Source organism: Nematolebias whitei, chromosome 5 (genome assembly GCF_014905685.2).
Source record: "Nematolebias whitei isolate Nwh7 chromosome 5, NemWhi1, whole genome shotgun sequence".
NCBI lineage: Eukaryota > Metazoa > Chordata > Actinopteri > Cyprinodontiformes > Rivulidae > Nematolebias > Nematolebias whitei.
The window spans coordinates 12,140,884-12,159,559 of NC_056502.1; the positions used below are offsets into that span (position 1 = coordinate 12,140,884).

Sequence of the window (18,676 nt, forward strand, 5' to 3'; positions counted from 1 at the left end):
TGTCAAAGTGGCTGTGTTATAACCCCTTTTGTGTTTTTAGTGGATCAGTTTGCCACTTTATAGTCAAATAATTATATTAAAAATAAATTAATAGTTTCTTTAACCGATCTGTGAACATGCGGTCCAGTGTGACGTCTTCTATGCTGACCTCTCAGAGAGCAGACTGCTGGGATTGGTGGAGTCTGGAAATGAGCATGCGTAAGTTTCAACATCTTCTGCAAAGTACTATATAATTTACTAATCTATACATATTTTATTTCCTTATTTTTAACAGATATTTCCTATACACTATTGAGTTATAGTGGAGTTGCCTTAAAAAGTGCTAAAAGCATACCATTTTTTGTCTAAACCTGATCAACTTGTATTTTATGCATGTTTTTTTTTTTATATATTCTTATGGTTTTATATAATATATATTTAAATAAGTCATGTAATCCTATTGTGTCACTTGCAGAATCTTTATATACACCCATCGACGAATGGCCATCACAGCCGATGATGTATCCCTGGAGAACATCATACCCATCTCGCTTGACTTTGCCATCGTCGAAGGTAAAGAGAATTAATATATTTTCTGCATCATCTCACATATTTTTTTTTTTAAATAAATGTCCTGGTAGCTTTATTATTGCTGTTGTTAATATTATTATTGTTTGGACTGAAAATCAAGACGTTGCAGTAATTTCTTTGAGGTATCCTCACATGCTTCTTCTGCTGCACTCATTTTTAGTTTCCTCACCAGAACAGCTTGTGGTTGTGGGTGAGTTACCTCCATTTTTTATTTGATTTATTTATTTTTTTTAATGAAAGCTCTGTTGTGATGTCTTGCAAGTGCACCACTTGAAAATGAACGCTGTATCTGATCGAAGGAGCTGATACCAGGGTGAGAATGAGCTACAAGGACGAAGAGGTAGAGATCAGACTTCCGTTTGGGTCCCACTCTCGCCATTTCCTCGGTGAAGTCAACAAGGCGTGGAGTGGTAGGTTGAGCTGATGTGTGTGCATGCAGTCCTTAAACACGCACACTTTATGAGGAAGCAGAAGTTTGAATATTTAGTTAATTCAAGCACCATAACAAACATGAACATTAATTTATTCTGTTGTATCAGCTCGAGTTATTTTACTAAATTTAGTGAAACTGATCTAATCATTTTCTTCCACTATCTATACAGAGAGTAATGGTTCAGTTTAAACAAGACACTTCCTGTGTGCTACCTAATTGTTTATGCTTTTCCTTTTGGGCTTTTGAAAGGATGAAAAACTCTTTAACTATTATGGATGTGTCACATTCCCCAGACAGTTACTACTTCTGGAGTAGAAGCATCACAAGAACACCTGATGAAGACCAGTTCATTCCACAATGAGCTACTAAAGCGTTTGACCAGACATCAGAAATAATAATAAAGAAATTGCATTTCCTGTGAAAATGCAGTGTGAATGCGTATTGCTGAAGAACTTGCTGAGAAGCAGCTGAAATTAGCTAAACAAAAACATGCTGAAAGGTAGGTGAAATGAAAGAACAAGCCTAAATTAGCAAAAGAAAGCTGAAAGAACACATATTTGCTGAAGTGGGTTTCAATAAGCAGGAAAACTAAAACAATTAGGAAATTACCTGTAAAATCTAAAATTAGCAAAAGTAGGTGAAAAGGCAGAAAGTAGCTTAAACTACCAGAAGTAAGTGGAAAGTGCTCAAATGAGCTCCAAAAATGTAGAATTAGTTTAGAAACCTCAAATTAGAATAAAACAGCTAAATAGTAGCTGAAACTGCAACAAAAAAAAAAAAAGCTGAAACTAGCAGATAAAAGCTGAAAGGAGCATAACAAGTTGAATTAGCAGAAATAAGTTAATTAGGCTGAAAGTAGCAGAGATTATCCCCAAAACAGAATTTATATGAAAACAGCTGAAATTAGCAACAAAAAAAATGCACTAAAAAGTATTTAAAAAGATTGAACAAGCTTACATTAGCAGAAGAAAGCAGAAACGTTTGCTGAAAAAAGAAAAAAAGGGAAATTATCTGAAAAAAGCTGAAATTAGCACAAAAAAACTGCTGAAAAGTAGCTAAAAAAGCAGAAACAGACTGAAATTACAAGAAGGGAATGGAGAAAGCACTTTTTTGCTGAATTGGGCTGAAAATTTGAAACAAAAAACATGGAATTAGTTGAAAGTGCATAAATTAGCATAAAAACAGCTATAGCTGAAATAGCAAAAAAGCTGATACTTGCAGAAATAAGATGAAAGGCACATAAGTTGAAATTAGCATAAAAAAGTTGGATAAAGCACAAAAATGTTGTAGTTGGCAGAAAGAATATGAAAGGAGCACAAAACAGCTGGAGAAAAAAACAGCTGAAATTAGCTGAAAAAAGTTTAAATTTGCACAAGGAAGCTGAAAAAAGCTGAAGCAGAACAAAATGTGAAAGCAGCAGTAAAAGTTTGTAAACAGATCTAAAGATGTAAAGGATGTAAAATGAACTCAATTCATTTTTTTGTGATAAAAAAATTGACAGAAAAGGCTCAATATTTCAAAAAGCTAAAGTTGCACCAATACCAAAAGTCATAGCAGTATTGTACTGAAGCTGAACGTTTTGATATATGATTTGGTGAAATAGCTCGAAAACTGCGGGACGAGAATTGAGCCGAAAAATGTACGGAAGAAAAACTGATCACAATAGTGGGAATACTTCCTAAAAATTCACACAATACTAATCTTCTTTTGGTCTCACTGTCTTTTTCCAGATGTTTGCAGGTCTCCCATGCAAGTCCCCAAGTTTGAGTGGATCGACAAGTACAAGAAAACCAGCAGAAGCCAGGAAGCCATGAAACAATCCCTTGCACCCCTGGGCAGACCCCATAAAAACAACCAGCACCACAAAACAGGTTTGTCATCTTTTCCTTCTGGTAAACGCTCGCAGCCGGTGTTTCCATGATACCTGTAAAAAAAAATCACTGATCTGCCACAGGGCTTCCAGCATCACTGCAGCAAGAGACATGGCTGCTTTTGACATTCGAAAGCTGCAGGATTTTAAAGTGGGCCACTTCCTTTGAACGCTACTGACTCACCCTGTGCATGAGTTTGAGCAGCAGCGATTTTGACATGCCGCTGCCGAAACATCATTTTCTCTAGTTCAGACCTGTGTCAGCAATCACATAACTAAATTTAATATCAAACTCAAACCATTTAGACGCAAAAAAACAAGAAACATTGATGTTAGTGCACACTATACACACATTTCTTCTGTGGCTTATTTATTTTTATTTTTTGCAGATATAGATCGTTAATATGTTTTTGCATGCTGAACCATGCTGTTTGACTTTTATGCAAAACACACCCACATGAACACACACCCCTACACAAATCACATGTTGTAAAAGCCTGTGCAGGGTGACGTTAAAGTCTGCATGAAGCATTGCTACTTGTGTATTCCTCTAAGCATTCTTTCTGTTAAAGTGCACAAGCGTAAATTCCTCACATGAGAGTAATGTGGCAGAGCTCCCTCAGCGTCCTGTCTCTGCTGCAACAGGAAGCTGCGCTGAACTCCTCCTCCTCCTCATTAGCATGGGCAGGTCTGACTGAGGCTCCGACTGTACGTTGATCTTCTGCTCGCACAATGAGTGGCGGCAGAGGGAGGACATGTCCGGAGTGATGATGAGAGAGTCTGGTATGAATAAACGAACCTTACAGCGCCCTTTGTTGATCCTGTGGAGGCGAGAGAAGCGCTGTCAGACAGCAGATTCTTAGCTAGCTTTACATGCTAAAGCTAAAAGACGCTAAATTTAGCCAAGTGTTAGCTTGTGGGGTTTTCGGAACTCGTCATCCAGGTGGAACTGTTTATTTAATATCTTTATATACTATTCATATATGTATATATAACTGTACCGTTTAAAATGAATCTTAACGCGAATGTTTTGTAGGTGGTTAATATGTAGCTAATGCTAACGCTATTTGAATGATGTCGCCAGTGGCACACCTGTTGATGCGCGGCGTGTTTTAATCTTTGGGACTTTTATTTTTAAATGTTTGCCGTGTTTACTTTCTTTTCCCCGTGTCTACTTTCCTCTTTTAAGCTCTTCTTATTTGCTAAGCCTCTTGGCTGAAATCAGATGTCTGTAAACTTTCAGTGAACGCTCCTCACTGTTTGTTTACTTCTCTTTCATTCAAAAAAATCCAGCGCATCGAGAGGAATGACTTCTTTTTTTTTATTTGGGGGGGAAAGGAGGCATTTTAAATTCAGTTAAATAAATTAACACGATGCAAGTAACCTTGAGGTGAACTACTGGTACACATACAGCCATGGAGGTTGTGTAAGACTGAACTTTGTGCGGTAGTAGTAGAAAAAAACCAGTAGCTTCATGTTTTAATACGGAAGAGTCCGAGCTGATAAAATGGAGTGGCTGTTTTGTGCTGACTAACAGATCGAACCGCAGATAAAGACTCATGCATGGGTGTGTGAAACTACAGGTTAGACTTCATGCAGCTTTCCTGTGGCTGACTGAAAGTTTTGTTGCTGGTCATCATTGTGTGTTCCCCACACACTGATGAAATCAGTTCTCTGCATTTAACCCACCACACATGAGATGCACTCAGGTGGAGCAGCTACGTAGGCACCCAGGGATTACCAGTAGGCGTCTTGCTCATAGGCACCACGAAATGCGAGTGCCACTTCATGTTTTGCATGCATCTCTGCTCCATCACACCTGATTGGCATCAAAAGGCATTAGCAGGCTTCTGCTGAACATGAAGCGGTAGTTCAACCATTGAATCGTGTGTTGGTGCAGGGAAACGAGTAGAGCATGCAGTACTAAAACGTATGTAGGACTGTGAAGTAATCCGTAAACTGCAACCTTCACAGGAACTTCATCTAGGTAATAATTACACATTTTCAGCATAGTGTTTTGGCTCCAACTGGTTTCAGGTGACAGTTGATTGGAGATGGCTGTTATTAAGAATGTGCATGTAATTACGCTTTGTACGTGTAAACAACTTGTTTTTTATAATATTGTTAGACATGGCTTTCTGTAACTTTTGGTACTTAGAAAGTAGGATGTTTATTGTCTGCCATTTAAGGGAGAAAGCAGGCGATAAAGATTTTGTCTGTGTCTGTCTGGACTGACAAACAGATTTTAATGAACTTGCAGAAACTAGTCATTAGATGTACATCTACCACGGATTCAAGATGGCCACCCCAACCGGCTGACCTTGAAAAACGCACAAAAAAAAACTTATAATTCAGCTATTTTTATGTATATTGTGTTAAAATATGTGTACCTTCCAAAAATGCTAGTCTTTTAAATGAACATTTGAAACCGCTCCTGAAATGTTAACATTTTCTCAGCTTTATCCCGACAACGTAGTGAGTCGTATTCGTGTTTGCCTTGTTGCGTATCTCCGAAAACTCAAGATGGCTCTTCAAAAGTAATTTCAGCTTGTTCCAAGTTTTTTGTTTTTTTGTCCAACAAATGCTGTTCTTGTGCACACATTGACAAAATCACTGGATGTTCATAGAAATATCAGTGGGTCTTGATGGGAATTTAAAAAAAAAAAAGTGTTTTAAATTGCTTAACATAATATTTTTTTTATTTACGGTAAACCTTTTATCACTCTTAGCCAAGATTAGCACACGCTGTACGTCACAACGTGTTTTCTTAATTCAGGTAGGTTTTTTTTTTGTCAACACTGTTTTCATGAATGAATGTTAGAAACTGCTTTACCAACGTCTGACTCATGGATGCTCTGAAAATGGGTTGCATACTAATTCTGTCAAAACTGATGAGCTGAAGTGATGACATTTTAGTAAAACCAGCGTAATGTCTTGCAGAAATGCTGTTCTTATTTTGCCTCGACTGTGTTTCTTGTCTAAAGACAAAGAGTACCAGATTTCAAATAAAGCTTTTATTGCTTATTAAAATCCTGTTTTAATTATTATATCATGTCTTTTAGTTCATGATGACGTGTCATCTAAATGGTATGGAGCCCTCATGTAGAGTGCAGTGCCTTCTTTAGAAGTTAAAATTTCTCCTCAAAATTCTCGGGTTTCACTTTCGGTGGAGTCGGCTGTCTGTGCTACCAAGCTGCTGGAGACAGGCCCCGTGCTGTCTCATACTTCACACTAAGCCTTTAAATTCACCTACTTAGAATGCAGTAAGTGTGAAAGGCCTCCAAGTCAGTGAGAGGAAGGCAGTAACTGAGACCTGAGTGGAGATTATTAAGTTCAAGTTGTTGATCTTTTGTAATAAATCATAACTGGTGCCAGTTTATCCTGAATTTTAGTTATTTACCAGCTGAAATATTGTTTTCCTAATGATCATTTTGTGTGTTAGTAGTTGTTAAAGTCAATCTGTTTAAAATATGCTACAATCTTAAAGTTTAACTCCGTATCTTTTTTTTTTTTTTTTTCCCCAAACAGAGAAATCATCTGACAAAAAGGAATCTTTAGAGAAGCTGAAAGCGTTTAATAGTGCCACACAAAAGTCCAAAGTATATTCCAGCCCAGAGAGGTAAGAGCTTTCCATATTTATCTTAAAGCGAAACTATGCTTTTTTTTTTTTTTTAACGTCACAGCGTGGTGGTTCAAGCTTAAGAATAATTTGCTCCTGAAGTAAAAGCTGCTTTTAATGGCAGACATGCACAATTTAAAGTATAAATCACCAGCTATTTTGGCTTCGTGTGACTATAAAATCAATATTTTCAAGTAAAGGCAACCTTTTCTTTTTTTGTTTGTTTTGTATCGACTAAACAGACTTTGCTTTAGAGGTGCAGGTGTGCATCCTCCCAGACAATAAAAGAGCCTAAACTCAAAAGCAAAACCTCATTCTCTTCAGTCACAATTGAAGGTTTGGTTTGAACTGAACAAATACTGAGTCGAAGTAGAGGCCGTGGCTGTAATAGTTTTGCCTGCAGCAAATTCAGCTTGTTTGAAACTTTTCTTGACACCCTTTTCAAAGTGGTGTGTGCGTTAAATTTAGCTTTAAATGTTTTTTACACTTTTCATCTGCATACTTTTGGAATAATTAAATGTAACGGTGCTATAACTTAACGGTACATGCAAATGTTTGTTACTATTTCCATTTTCTGCTCTGGGACAAAACAAGTCAAACGCTGATGTTTAGTTTTAGATTAACCTGGAAGTTTCTTGGAATGGATTCCTGAACTTGAAATGGTATTTGATTGCCATCTATATTTGAAACATCACAGAATCCAGGCATATTACATTTCGTTGTCTCCTTACTGCTTCTATTAATGATATTGCTGCATAGCAATCGTCAGTATAGTGACTTATTGTACAAAAGGCTGTTTGACTAGAAAACATTTGTAATGTCTCCAAATTTGTACCATGAAGTTTCTAGCTTTTAGAAGTATTTCCTGATGGAGTCAGCCAAGAGGAAAGACATTCAAGTGCATATTTTTGATCACTGTAATGCATATCTGATATAAAATTCCACAAATGTGACGATATTTTTGTGCTGCCGTGTGTTCTGTCATGACCACCTGCTTTCCCCCCGTCTTACGGTACACAGTTCGGCCATCTGTAGTCGAGAGGACCGGGATGATCTGGTGCGCTCCTCCTCCCACACAACTTCCAACAAAGCTCAGATTCTGACCATGCCACAGTTCGGTTTACGGGACAACCTCATCAAGTGTGAGCTCCTAAAAAACGAGGAGTTTTATACCTATCTGGAGGACTTTAGGTAAGAGAATGCTCTTCTAAGCCAGTTTGGATCTGATAATTTTGTCTGTAAGATCTTTTTAGAATGCTTGGGCTATAAATTTGCTAGTTTCCTGGTGAATTTAGTTTTGGAAAAATCTCTTTTTTTTTTTTATTATTGTTTCGCTTTTTTGTCCAACATTTTTTACTATGTTTGAGATTTATTTCATTGATCACTTTAAAACTTAAAAAAAAAAAAAAAGTTTATTCTTGACCATGTTTTAGAATTGACTCATTTTAAGTCCTTTTTTTTTTTTTTAGATTTTGGTTTTCACTTGTAGACATGAATCTAAATTAAGGAGACAAATCCAGATATTTAAACTCAACCAGTGGTGTTTGGTTGGACACAGTTAACAGTTAAATCCAGAAAAAATGGTTTCTGATATTTCAGGGAGAATCAGTGGGTGCAGTGTAAGTCGTGAGTGCACTTTCAACCTCGAGTGTTCAGAAAAAGCATGAGTCAACATTTGTGGGCTGATATTTGTGCGCACCAAATTGAGCAATGCTGTCTTAAGATGCTCCTGCACAGTGTGTTGCCATTTTGTGGCTCATGTTGTAGCTAGCTCAATATTTTTGTGAAGCAAAGTCATTTTAATGTCTTATTAGACTTTTTGAGTCGTTAGATGATTACACCTTATATTGTTTTGAATACTGCCACCTGCTTTACTTGACTTGGAACCTTTCTGAATCTTTTTAAATCTTCTTGTTGTCTAGGCACGTTAGAAGAACTTTGATCTCTTAGGGTCACAAATTAAAAGACGTTTTAATAAATGAAAGTGACAAGAACGTATTGCGCAATAGTATTTTTTTTAAAGGAGGCTTCATTTATGAGTGAACTGGACAGACTGCCGTAACAGGCCATAGCTGCTTGTATGTGTTGAATTGCATAAAATAGATTTTTATTTTTTGCTGATTTTAATCAAATCAAATATCTGTTTGTTGTATTAAATATTCAGCTGTGCACTTTTTATACACAGGACATCAAAGATAATCTGTCCGTGTTATCCACAGGGTTTTAATGAAACATAATGCCAGTTAAATACATATACAGAAGACTGGGGTGTAATTTTCCTAAAGTGAGAATCACAAAATAAGATAATTGGCCGAGCTGGATCAGTTTGAGTGCTGATATTTCTCTTGATCTGTTGCAGCTTTTTTCTTGGTACGTACAATGTGAATGGACAGGCACCAAAGGAAAGTCTCGGTCCTTGGCTGAGCTGCACTCCCAACCCTCCTGACATATACTGCGTTGGGTAAGTCAGCTGAAGAAGAAAAGCGCTGTAATTCCCAGTTTAATCCCATTACAAAGACAGACGTTTACTGCTCAAACCTCTGACAGATGCCTGCAGCTATTGAAACTTTTTTTAAGTAAAGAAAATGCCCACCCACACTTTCTAGGCATAAAAGCTCACTGATCCTGCCTACCTTTCAGTTTACTGTTTTTGGTGTGAGGGAGTGAAAAAGTTTTAGTATATATATGCAGTTTTGGAAGTTGGAATTAAATTCTGTTTCATTTTATTTATGTCTGTCTGTCTTTGTAGTTTTCAGGAGCTTGACCTCAGTAAAGAAGCCTTTTTCTTCACTGACACCCCCAAAGAGCCAGAGTGGACAAAGGCGGTGTCCGAGGCTTTGCATCCAGATGCTAAATATGCCTTGGTATGGAAATGTCTTCTTCCCCTCCCTTTTTATTTATTTTTTTAAATCTTGCTTTCACAGAATTGTCTCATATCCTCTCAGAGGGTTTTTTTTGTTGTTGCATGAGAGCTAATGGCATTTTGAATTTTTGGCTTATTTATAATTTTCTCGTTAGTTTGAAGTCAGACTTCTTATAACATAACATTTTGTACATTGTACATTATAACGTAACATTTTGTTCTTTCTCTTTTCATTTCATTCAGTTTCATGTACTTCCCTTTTCTCAGAGTGCTAACTCTGCTTTCTTTAACTTCCTTACTTTTTCTTTCTTACCGTTTTATTTGTGTTAAGAATTCACAGAATATGCGTCACTGCTTATTTCTCATTGGGCTGATTGCCACCAGTACCTAATCATAAAAAATATATTTTTTCTTGTTAATTTTGAAGTGTTGATTTATTAGATTGATTATGAGGTTGACCACAATTATTCAACACAAATGTTAAACACACAATTCTGCTTTTCTTTTTAAATAAGGCATGGTTTAATGTTTTTATCTGGAAATGTTTTAATTTTGTTGCCACATAGTACTGATACAAGCAGCACAGGCTCCACTGTGACAACATGACGGTTAAAGAAATATTGGGTGGAAATTTCTGAGCATTCTTTAATGTAAATGTCTTAATTTATACCCTGGAATCTCATCATTTGCTTCAGGTGAAGTTGGTGCGTCTGGTCGGCATCATGCTTATCTTCTATGTGAAGAAGGAGCATGCAGAGTTCATCTCTGATGTGGAGGCTGAGACTGTGGGCACCGGCATCATGGGAAGGATGGTGAGGACTGCTCCTGCTGAGCCGTTTCTTTTATGTATGGGCAGTCGTAAAGGTTTCTGGTCTTTTATTACAAGATTTTATTACAAAAGGTGCTGGGTATGTGAGTGCAGCTGTGATTAGAGCTTCGAGGAGGCCAGTGGTTGCCTTGATTGACCTCTGGATCAAAACAAAACAACAATTTTTTTCCTGGTTTTTGCTTTTTTTTTGTTTTTTTCCTAAGCTTTATGCATCTTTGTCAGAAATATGTCATAAAATCCATTTTTATGAAATGTTTTAAAACATCTGTTAGTTTTGGCTGTTTTAAGTACTGCTGCCTCTGTCATTGCTTCCACTTAAAATGTTTTCCACTTTCCTCCATAGTTAAAAAACATTTACTGTGGAGCTCAGACAGGAAGGATACAGCTTGTATCATCAGTATCTGTACATGTTACTGCAGTGTTGTAAGACGGGCTATTTTTGGTTTGCATCTGACTATGCTTGCTTAACTGTCCCTGCAGCATAGAGCAGCTGGCTGATGACAAATGGCAAGATTTTGCTTTTTATTTTGGCAGAAGACTTTACAAAGAGTCAAATAATTTATTAAAATATGCACATTTAAATTAACTCTAGCGTACTGCTTTACTGTCATGCAATTCTACCCTTTATTTTTTTCCTGCAGTTTTAGATTAACTGGATTTTTTTTCCCATCTGTTTTAGGGCAACAAGGGTGCTGTTGCAATTCGCTTTCGGTTCCACAACTCTAATATCTGCATGGTCAATTCTCACCTTGCTGCCCACGTTGAAGAATATGAGAGGCGGAACCAGGACTACAAGGATATTTGCAGTCGACTCCTGTTTCGTCAACTCGATCTTAGCCTGCCTCCACTCACTATCATGAAGCACAAGTATGTACCACTTAACCTTTTATTGTAGTTGCACTTAGAGCTGGGTGATATAGCTTGTAAGCTGTTCCTTCTGTGGCCTTTTTTTTTTTTTTTTTTTTGTGACCTTTTAACAAAAAAGCTCAATGGCGGAACTAACTTTCCATTTGGAGGTTTAGCATTTTCGCTAACTTTGAAAACTTAGCAGAATTTGCTTCTACTAAATTTAAATCTGGTAAATTCAAGTCCGCTTATTATTTTTAAGACGGTTCCGCACTAAAATTGTACAGGAGAATGAATGGTGTTCTACATGGGACTGGACGGAGCAATGCTATGCTATCTTATGCTAAGCTAAGCGCCACTTGGTGACATTGCCATGCTCGCAGTGCTTTTCCCCTAATACCGATCGCAGTCTGTCACAAACTCGTGGTGTCAGTTTACAGCCAATAACAGACTTTAACATAAATGCCAAACCAGAACAGGAAAATATGTAAAACCCATTTTCACACTCAGAAATATCATAAACGGTTAGAAACATTGCATACATAATTCCTACCCAGCATGCTTTGCAACACTCACCGTCTGTGGGACATGACTCTCACACTAGATTTCACACATTTTTACTTTAATACAAACCATAACATAAAACATCAAGTATATTTGAGTCATGGCCCACCTCAGTTAAACCAGATTCATAACGTTTTGAAAGTGTATGGATAGATGATGGATTTTGCTGCATTAATTGGAAAATGTAAGCGTAACCCAGGACTAACAATTTGTCATAAAATGAATGAATCTTTAACCCAAAAGAGCTACTGGCTGCTGCAATGTTCAAATTAATATTTAGAGTTAAAGTTCTATATGTGAGGCTGCAAAAACTTGCATATTATTCATTTGAGACATTATTTAATTTCTCTTTGCTTTCTTGATCAGTGTTGTTTTATGGGTTGGGGACCTCAACTACAGAATTAGTGACCTTGACGTTGAAAGTGTGAAAGAACTAATCAGCAAGAAGGACTTTGAGTCGCTGCACAATTATGATCAGGTGGGGTTGATTTTTATTTTGCTTGAGTAGTTCTTATTCTGTGTATATGACTGGTGATATTTATCATCTGCATGTGATCCTCAGCTCAAGAGGCAGATCACTGAGGAGGCTGTGTTTGAAGGCTTTGTGGAAGGAGCGATTAATTTCCAGCCCACCTACAAATACGATACTGGCTCTGATAACTGGGATACTAGGTAATCACCGCAAATAAAAACCTGTCCTATTTATATTAAAAAGGTTTATCTTCAGTGGTGTGTGTTCATAGTCAGAATTTGAGATAATTACTGAAAAACAAATGTTTTATATTTGCAATACAGAAATTACAGACATTATGTTCTCTGAAATCATTTATTCAATCTTATTTATTAGTTTTCTTTTTGTTTTATTTTTTGTAAAGTCAATATTATTTTTAATTTATTGAAGGCACACAAAATCACTGAGTATTCAAAGAAAAATACAACCATAAGATGACATATGTTTCAGTTTAAGTTTGAACACGGCAGTAAAACAAAAGAAAAAACAAGAACAAGTTACATTGATTTTTTTTTTTAATCATATTTATTTTGTCTTTAAACATGTGTATCTGTGTTTTTTAGAGCTTGTAAATTTAATGTTTTTATTTTAACTTGTGTCTAAAGTACTTGATGGTGATTATTTGTTATAATATTAGTATTGCTAATTTAATAAACTTTGTTGGGGGTAAAAGTACAGCCAGAGACGAGGATAGAAAATTAACTGTTGGCTAGAAATCTTGTATACAGCACATCTGTAATTTCTTACTTTAACCTTGTCCTTAACAAATAAATACAAAATAAAAAGTTTTCTTTGCTTTCATATGTAAAACATGCAAGAAAAGTTTATATTGCACTACTTATTTTATTCAGAAAATACAATAATCTTTGCTCTGGTGTCATTAAGGGCATTGGTTTTGCCTCTGTGTTGCGTTGTTAATAAACATTAACATTTAATATGCTTTATATGGCCTTCAGGTGGTGGTGTTTTTTTGTTGTTTGCATATGTTTACATACGTCAACTTAAAGATGTAAATTCATGAATATCTTCTTTTATTTATTCCTCCACATTTAGTGAGAAATGTCGTGTCCCCGCGTGGTGTGACCGCATCCTGTGGAGAGGAAAGAACATAAAGCAGCAACATTACAAGAGTCATATGATTCTGAAGACCAGTGACCACAAACCTGTCAGTTCCTTGCTCATCATCGGGGTAAATCCTTCAGTTTCCTTTCTTATTTCAAGTTTAATTCATTACTATTAGATTTCATGTAGGAATTTTTTTTTTCCTCAAATTTTCCATAAAAAAAAAAAGGTTTGTGAATGCATTAGGATTTTTACTGATCTTTGTTTTTATTTATTTAGAACAGCATTCAACGTTAGTGCAATATTTTTAAGGTTCCCAAGACACCTTGAAAAATATGAAATAATTAACCTCTCATGCCTTTTTATTTTGTTGCTACAGATCAAGAGAATAAACTATGAAGCTTATAAGAAAACCTTTGAGGAGATTGTACGCAATATAGACAAAATGGAGAACGAATGCATTCCATCTGTAACTTTGTCCAAGCGAGAGGTAAAAAAGTTTCATGTCCTGTATTAAAGTGTAACAGGAAATGTAATCTTGTTGATCTACCACCTATGTTAAATACTTTCCCAATGTACTTTGTCCAAACCACCACTACTGATGCCATGTATTCATTCTGAGCTTTAAGCCTAATTAAAATATTTAAATGCAAACTTTTTGATCTTCTCTATTAATTTGTGTTCTTTTAGTTCCACTTCAAGGACGTGAAGTACATGCAGCACCAGGCAGAGACGCTGAACCTCGTCAATGATGGGCAGGTCCCATGCCAGTTTGAGTTTATCCAGAAGCCAAATGAGTCCACATACTCCAAGCCCTGGCTCACTGCCAACCCTGCCAAAGGCTTCATTGCTCAGGGTGAGAGATCTGAGCAGTTAAGTTGATCTTGGAGCCAAATATTTCATTTTAATGAAACATGAGTGGCCTACTTTTAGTCCTTCTTTAGTTATGGCTTTGATTAGATTTAAGAGCAAAACTTTCATTACAATAACTAACAACATATTTATGTGATGCTTTACATCAGATAACGGAGTCAGACAGCTAACCACCCTGTACGTTTGTAAATGTGTTTTTTTTTATATATCCAGGTGGCTCTGTGGACATTGATCTTGAGGTTTTTGTAAACCGCTCAACAGCCCCTGATCTTAACTGTGGCAAGGAGAAGATTGAAGACATCCTGGTTCTCCATCTAGAGCGGGGCAAAGACTATTTTATCTCTGTAACTGGGAACTATCTGTCAAGCTGTTATGGTTCCTCTATTTATGCATTGTGCCAAATGAAGGACCCTATTCAAGACTTGCCACAAGAGACCCTCCTTGAACTGGTTAGTGATGATGTACCTCTTCTTTTACTGCTGTCTCAAACTTTGCCAAAGTTTATTTGAGTGTGCTGGAGAACTCGTTTGAATTCAGTCTTGTTTTGTCTTGTGTTTGTCCTCAACGTCATGCCAAGAAGTCTTTAAATGAGAATGGAGAAACCACTGAAAAGCCTCTTGACATCCCTAAGGAGCTTTGGATGATGGTCGATCATTTGTTCCGCAATGCAGTAAAACAGGTGATGATTTGAAAGTGATATCTCGTCGATGGTTTTTAACTAAATCGCTGAACTCTTTTTGGGGTTCATAGCACAATTCTTGGCCGCCTTACAGGGTTTGTTTGAAATCTATTTAATATTGCAAAATATTTGAAGGTACCATACTTCAGTGGAGAGCTACAGGATTTTTACAGCCAAGTCTAATTTTTGTCAAGTCCTGGATCTCAATAAAGACAGACATAAGGAACTGGTCAAGTGTTTGGTAAAAAATTGCGGTAACAAACAACAGTATAATAGCTGCCATTTCTATCCTATAAGGTTTCTGTTGGCATCAAATTAAATCTTGCATTTGCCTTTTTTGTGACACTTGCACATGTACTCAAGTTACAAATGCACAACTTGTTCTCTGAACAAAAAGACAATTCATACAGTACAATGCACTGCAAATCACCAAGTGGTCATAGCCAGTGTACTGACGTATGTGTATATGCAGAGATAGTACAGTGTGTCACAGTCTTCCAGTGACAGTGTGTGAGATGTTGTAAAGTTTGAATATTAACCATCCATCCATTATTTTCCGGAGTCGCATCACAGGGACCACAGCTTAAGAAGAGAGTGACAGACATCTTTTTCCCCAGCCTCTTCTAGTTCTTCTGGGAGGATCCAAAGGCATTCCCAGCGCAGCTGAGAGATGCAGTCTCTCCAGTGTGTCCTGGGTCTTCCCCTGAGTCTCTTCCAGTCAGACATGCCCAGAGCACCTCCCTAGGGAGGCACCAAGGGGACATCCTTGTTAGATGCCTGAACCACCTCAACTGGCTCCTTTTGATGTGGAGGAGCAGCGGTTCTACTCCGAGTCACTCTCAGATAACTGAACTTCTCACCCTATCTCTAAGGGAGAGTCCAGCTACCCTGCAGAGGAGACTCATTTCAACCGCCTGTATCTGTGATCTCATTCTTTCGGTCACTATCCAGAGCTCGGACCGTAGGTGAGAGTAGGAACATGCACTGTAGGCCGACTGGTAAACAGAGCTTTGCCTTACAGCTCAGCTCCCTCTTCACCGCAACGGACCGGCACAGAGCCCTCCATACAACAGATGCTGCACCGATCTGTTTGTCAATCTCACGCTTCATTCTTCCCTCACTTATGAACAAAACCCCAAACTTTAACTCCTCCACCTGAGGCAGAACCTCACTCCCAACCCAAATATTAACCATTTCTAGGGGTGCACCAATTGCAGTTTTCTGGCTGATCACTGATCTCTAAAAGGCCTGACTTGCCGACTCCCATTTTGGCCGATACCAGTTTTGTTTTATAAGCGACACTGTCAGTTGTTATAAGGTCACAATGAACCTTCAATTTTCCAATCTCATTTTATTGAAAAACATACCCTTGAACAAAAACAAACTTGTTTTAACTGGCCATGAGGTACTGCTCTGAAATATAAATAAAGTTTAGACAATTGTTGACAAAACTACAAGAAAATTGGTAAAATCGTTTTTTCATACAAGTATCGGCCGTTCTCCCAAAGTTAAGGAAATCAGGACAGATGAATCATCCGGCCGCACCCTTAACCATTTCCACAATTTAGAGATGCACAAACTGTCGGATGATTTTTTTTAATTCTTTTGCACAGATGATTTGTATCAAAAGTGTACTGCCTTTTCAAAAATATGATCATTTAGCTCATCAATGACATAAATTAGCATTTTAAAACTAATATTTGTATCTTTGATTACATTTTTTTTGTTTATTTGGTGTTGGTTTATATCCTAATGGATAAATGTTCCACATAAATAAATAAATAAATGTATTTCCTTCAACCAAAAAATAATGTAAAGTTTTAAAGTTTTCTCTTAAGGCTACACGTAGTTTTTGCTTTACCCATTGTCACTTTGTAGAGATCTTGTATTGATTTAGATTAGGTATATCTTTTTAAAACCTTTTTTTTTATTATTTAGACAGCTTGAACTGTAATTGTTTTAGAACTTTTGTTTTTAAGTTCTTTATGGTAGTTTAAGTGTAATACAGTGTTATGTCTGTGCTTAAAGAAACTAGAAGGCAAAATTTATTTTCTATTTACAGGAAGATTTATTTCAGCAACCCGGGCTTCGGAGTGAGTTTGCTGAAATAAGGGATTGCCTTGATTCAGGGATGCCAGATTCCCTCCGTATCCTTCAATACTATGTCCAGTATATATTTTTAAAAAGTAAAAATAAATTATATATATATACTGTATCAAAAACATGTGCTTTTTAAAAATGAATAAAAACTAGAATGTAGAATTGTATTCTTGTTTGGCACCTTTCACATTTCAGAATGAGCAGTCTTGTATTTCTGCCTTGACTTTGTGTTGACCTGCAGCGGGCAGTAACCACTCGGTGGCAGAAGCCCTGCTTCTTTTCTTAGATGCCCTCCCAGAACCTGTGGTTCCTTTCTCTTTTTACCAGCAGTGCCTCGAATGCTGCTCCAGTGCAAGTCAGTGTGAGAAAGTAAGGAAATCAGTTTGCTAGGATTGAACTGTTCACTAATCTGTTCCAAGATGTTGACGTATAAAACATTGTCTGATGTTAAAATATTTTGTCTGTAGGTTATTTCCATGCTACCTCAGTGCCATAAAAATGTGTTCAACTATTTAGCTGCCTTTCTTCGTGAGTTGTTGAAGAATTCAGCTAGCAATCGATTAGACGTCAGCATTTTGGGTAAGACAACCAAAAAAGCTGTTCTATTTGGTGGGATGTATTGTGCTTGAGTCAGAATGTTGAGCATGTGAAGTGAAACTAACAAACCAAATGAAAGTAAAAATAAATCTGTTTAATACTACGGGTAGATATGCAAAAACAATTTATTGGATGCAGCTAAAGTTGAAAAATAAATGCCAACTTCGTTAAAACTTGCTGGGAAATGAGGAAGTTATGCAATTTTAGTGGACTTAAACAGAGGCATTTTTTTTTCTTCCAAATAGCCCATTTGATTATCCTGTTTGAGGGGGCTTCAAAAACCCTTTAATAAAGTTTGTCTGCAGTGTGACTTTTGATTGCTGGAATCTGAGAAAAGATTAGAGAAGATAGTTGAACTTTATAAAACAGGAAAAGGATAAAAAGATATTCCAGCAATTATGAATGCCAATATGCAGTGTTCAGACCCTAAAGAAGTGGAAAATGAGGGATTCTGTCAGGTAGACAAACAAAAATGTCAATAACTACCAGGAAAGTAGTTCGAGATTCAACGAAAAACCACTTCAGCTGACATACAAGATTCTGAAAAAAGTGGTGTGGATATTTCTCAATGCACCATGAGGAGGCAGCTGCATGGTCGAGTCTCTGGAACAAAGCCATTACTGCTCCATTTCCACAAAGTAGCTCACTTACAATATTCCAGAAAGCACAGACAAGCCTCGAAACTTCAGAAACAAAGTTATTTGGAGTAATGAGACTAAAATTGAACATTTTGTGCACAACCATAAATGTTGCATTCGGGGGTGGGAGATTGATTTTTACATTAGAAAATTTTGCTAAACAATGTCATTTGTATGTACTGTTTATAATTTGTTTTGTTGTTTGTTTTCAGCCACCATTTTTGCCTCCTTGCTTCTGAGATCGCCTACAAAGCAGGATCTTGCAGAAAAGAGGAAGACTCAGGAGTTCTTTCAGCATTTCCTGACCCAAGGCTTCTCCTAGATGGACTTTTTATTTATTTGTTTTGTTCAAGCTAAACACTAACAGTTGTAAAGCCCAGTATTTGACAAGATTTATTATTTGTAAATCTATGAAGCGTAATTGTGTAAGATTTGACGTTTCAAAACATTTGTGATCTAATCATGCACATATTGTATATTATTGAACACCTGTAGCTGAAATGTTTAACTATGTATATTTTATTTAAAGAATTAAGTTGTATTTTTAATGTTTTTGATCTCACTGATTTTATATAAAAATGCAGTTGAAAACAAGATGACTTCTTTTATTTAGAAATAAATG

The 18,676-nt window shown here is 36.8% G+C and overlaps 1 protein-coding gene across 1 annotated transcript; it reads left to right on the forward strand.

The window, feature by feature from the left end:
• The first annotated feature begins 464 nt into the window (after positions 1-464).
• On the forward strand, positions 465-18,426 carry inpp5b (inositol polyphosphate-5-phosphatase B). The gene is made up of 21 exons (XM_037676839.1): positions 465-552; positions 731-760; positions 870-980; positions 2,734-2,874; positions 6,402-6,492; positions 7,513-7,683; positions 8,852-8,953; positions 9,242-9,356; positions 10,051-10,167; positions 10,864-11,051; positions 11,961-12,072; positions 12,157-12,266; positions 13,159-13,294; positions 13,547-13,657; positions 13,858-14,023; positions 14,254-14,489; positions 14,621-14,719; positions 16,782-16,866; positions 17,061-17,188; positions 17,287-17,398; positions 18,267-18,426. Exons 1-21 carry the CDS (start codon positions 480-482, stop codon positions 18,374-18,376), a joined length of 2,544 nt encoding a protein of 847 aa, XP_037532767.1. The 5' UTR covers positions 465-479; the 3' UTR covers positions 18,377-18,426.
• The last annotated feature ends 250 nt before the right edge of the window (positions 18,427-18,676 follow it).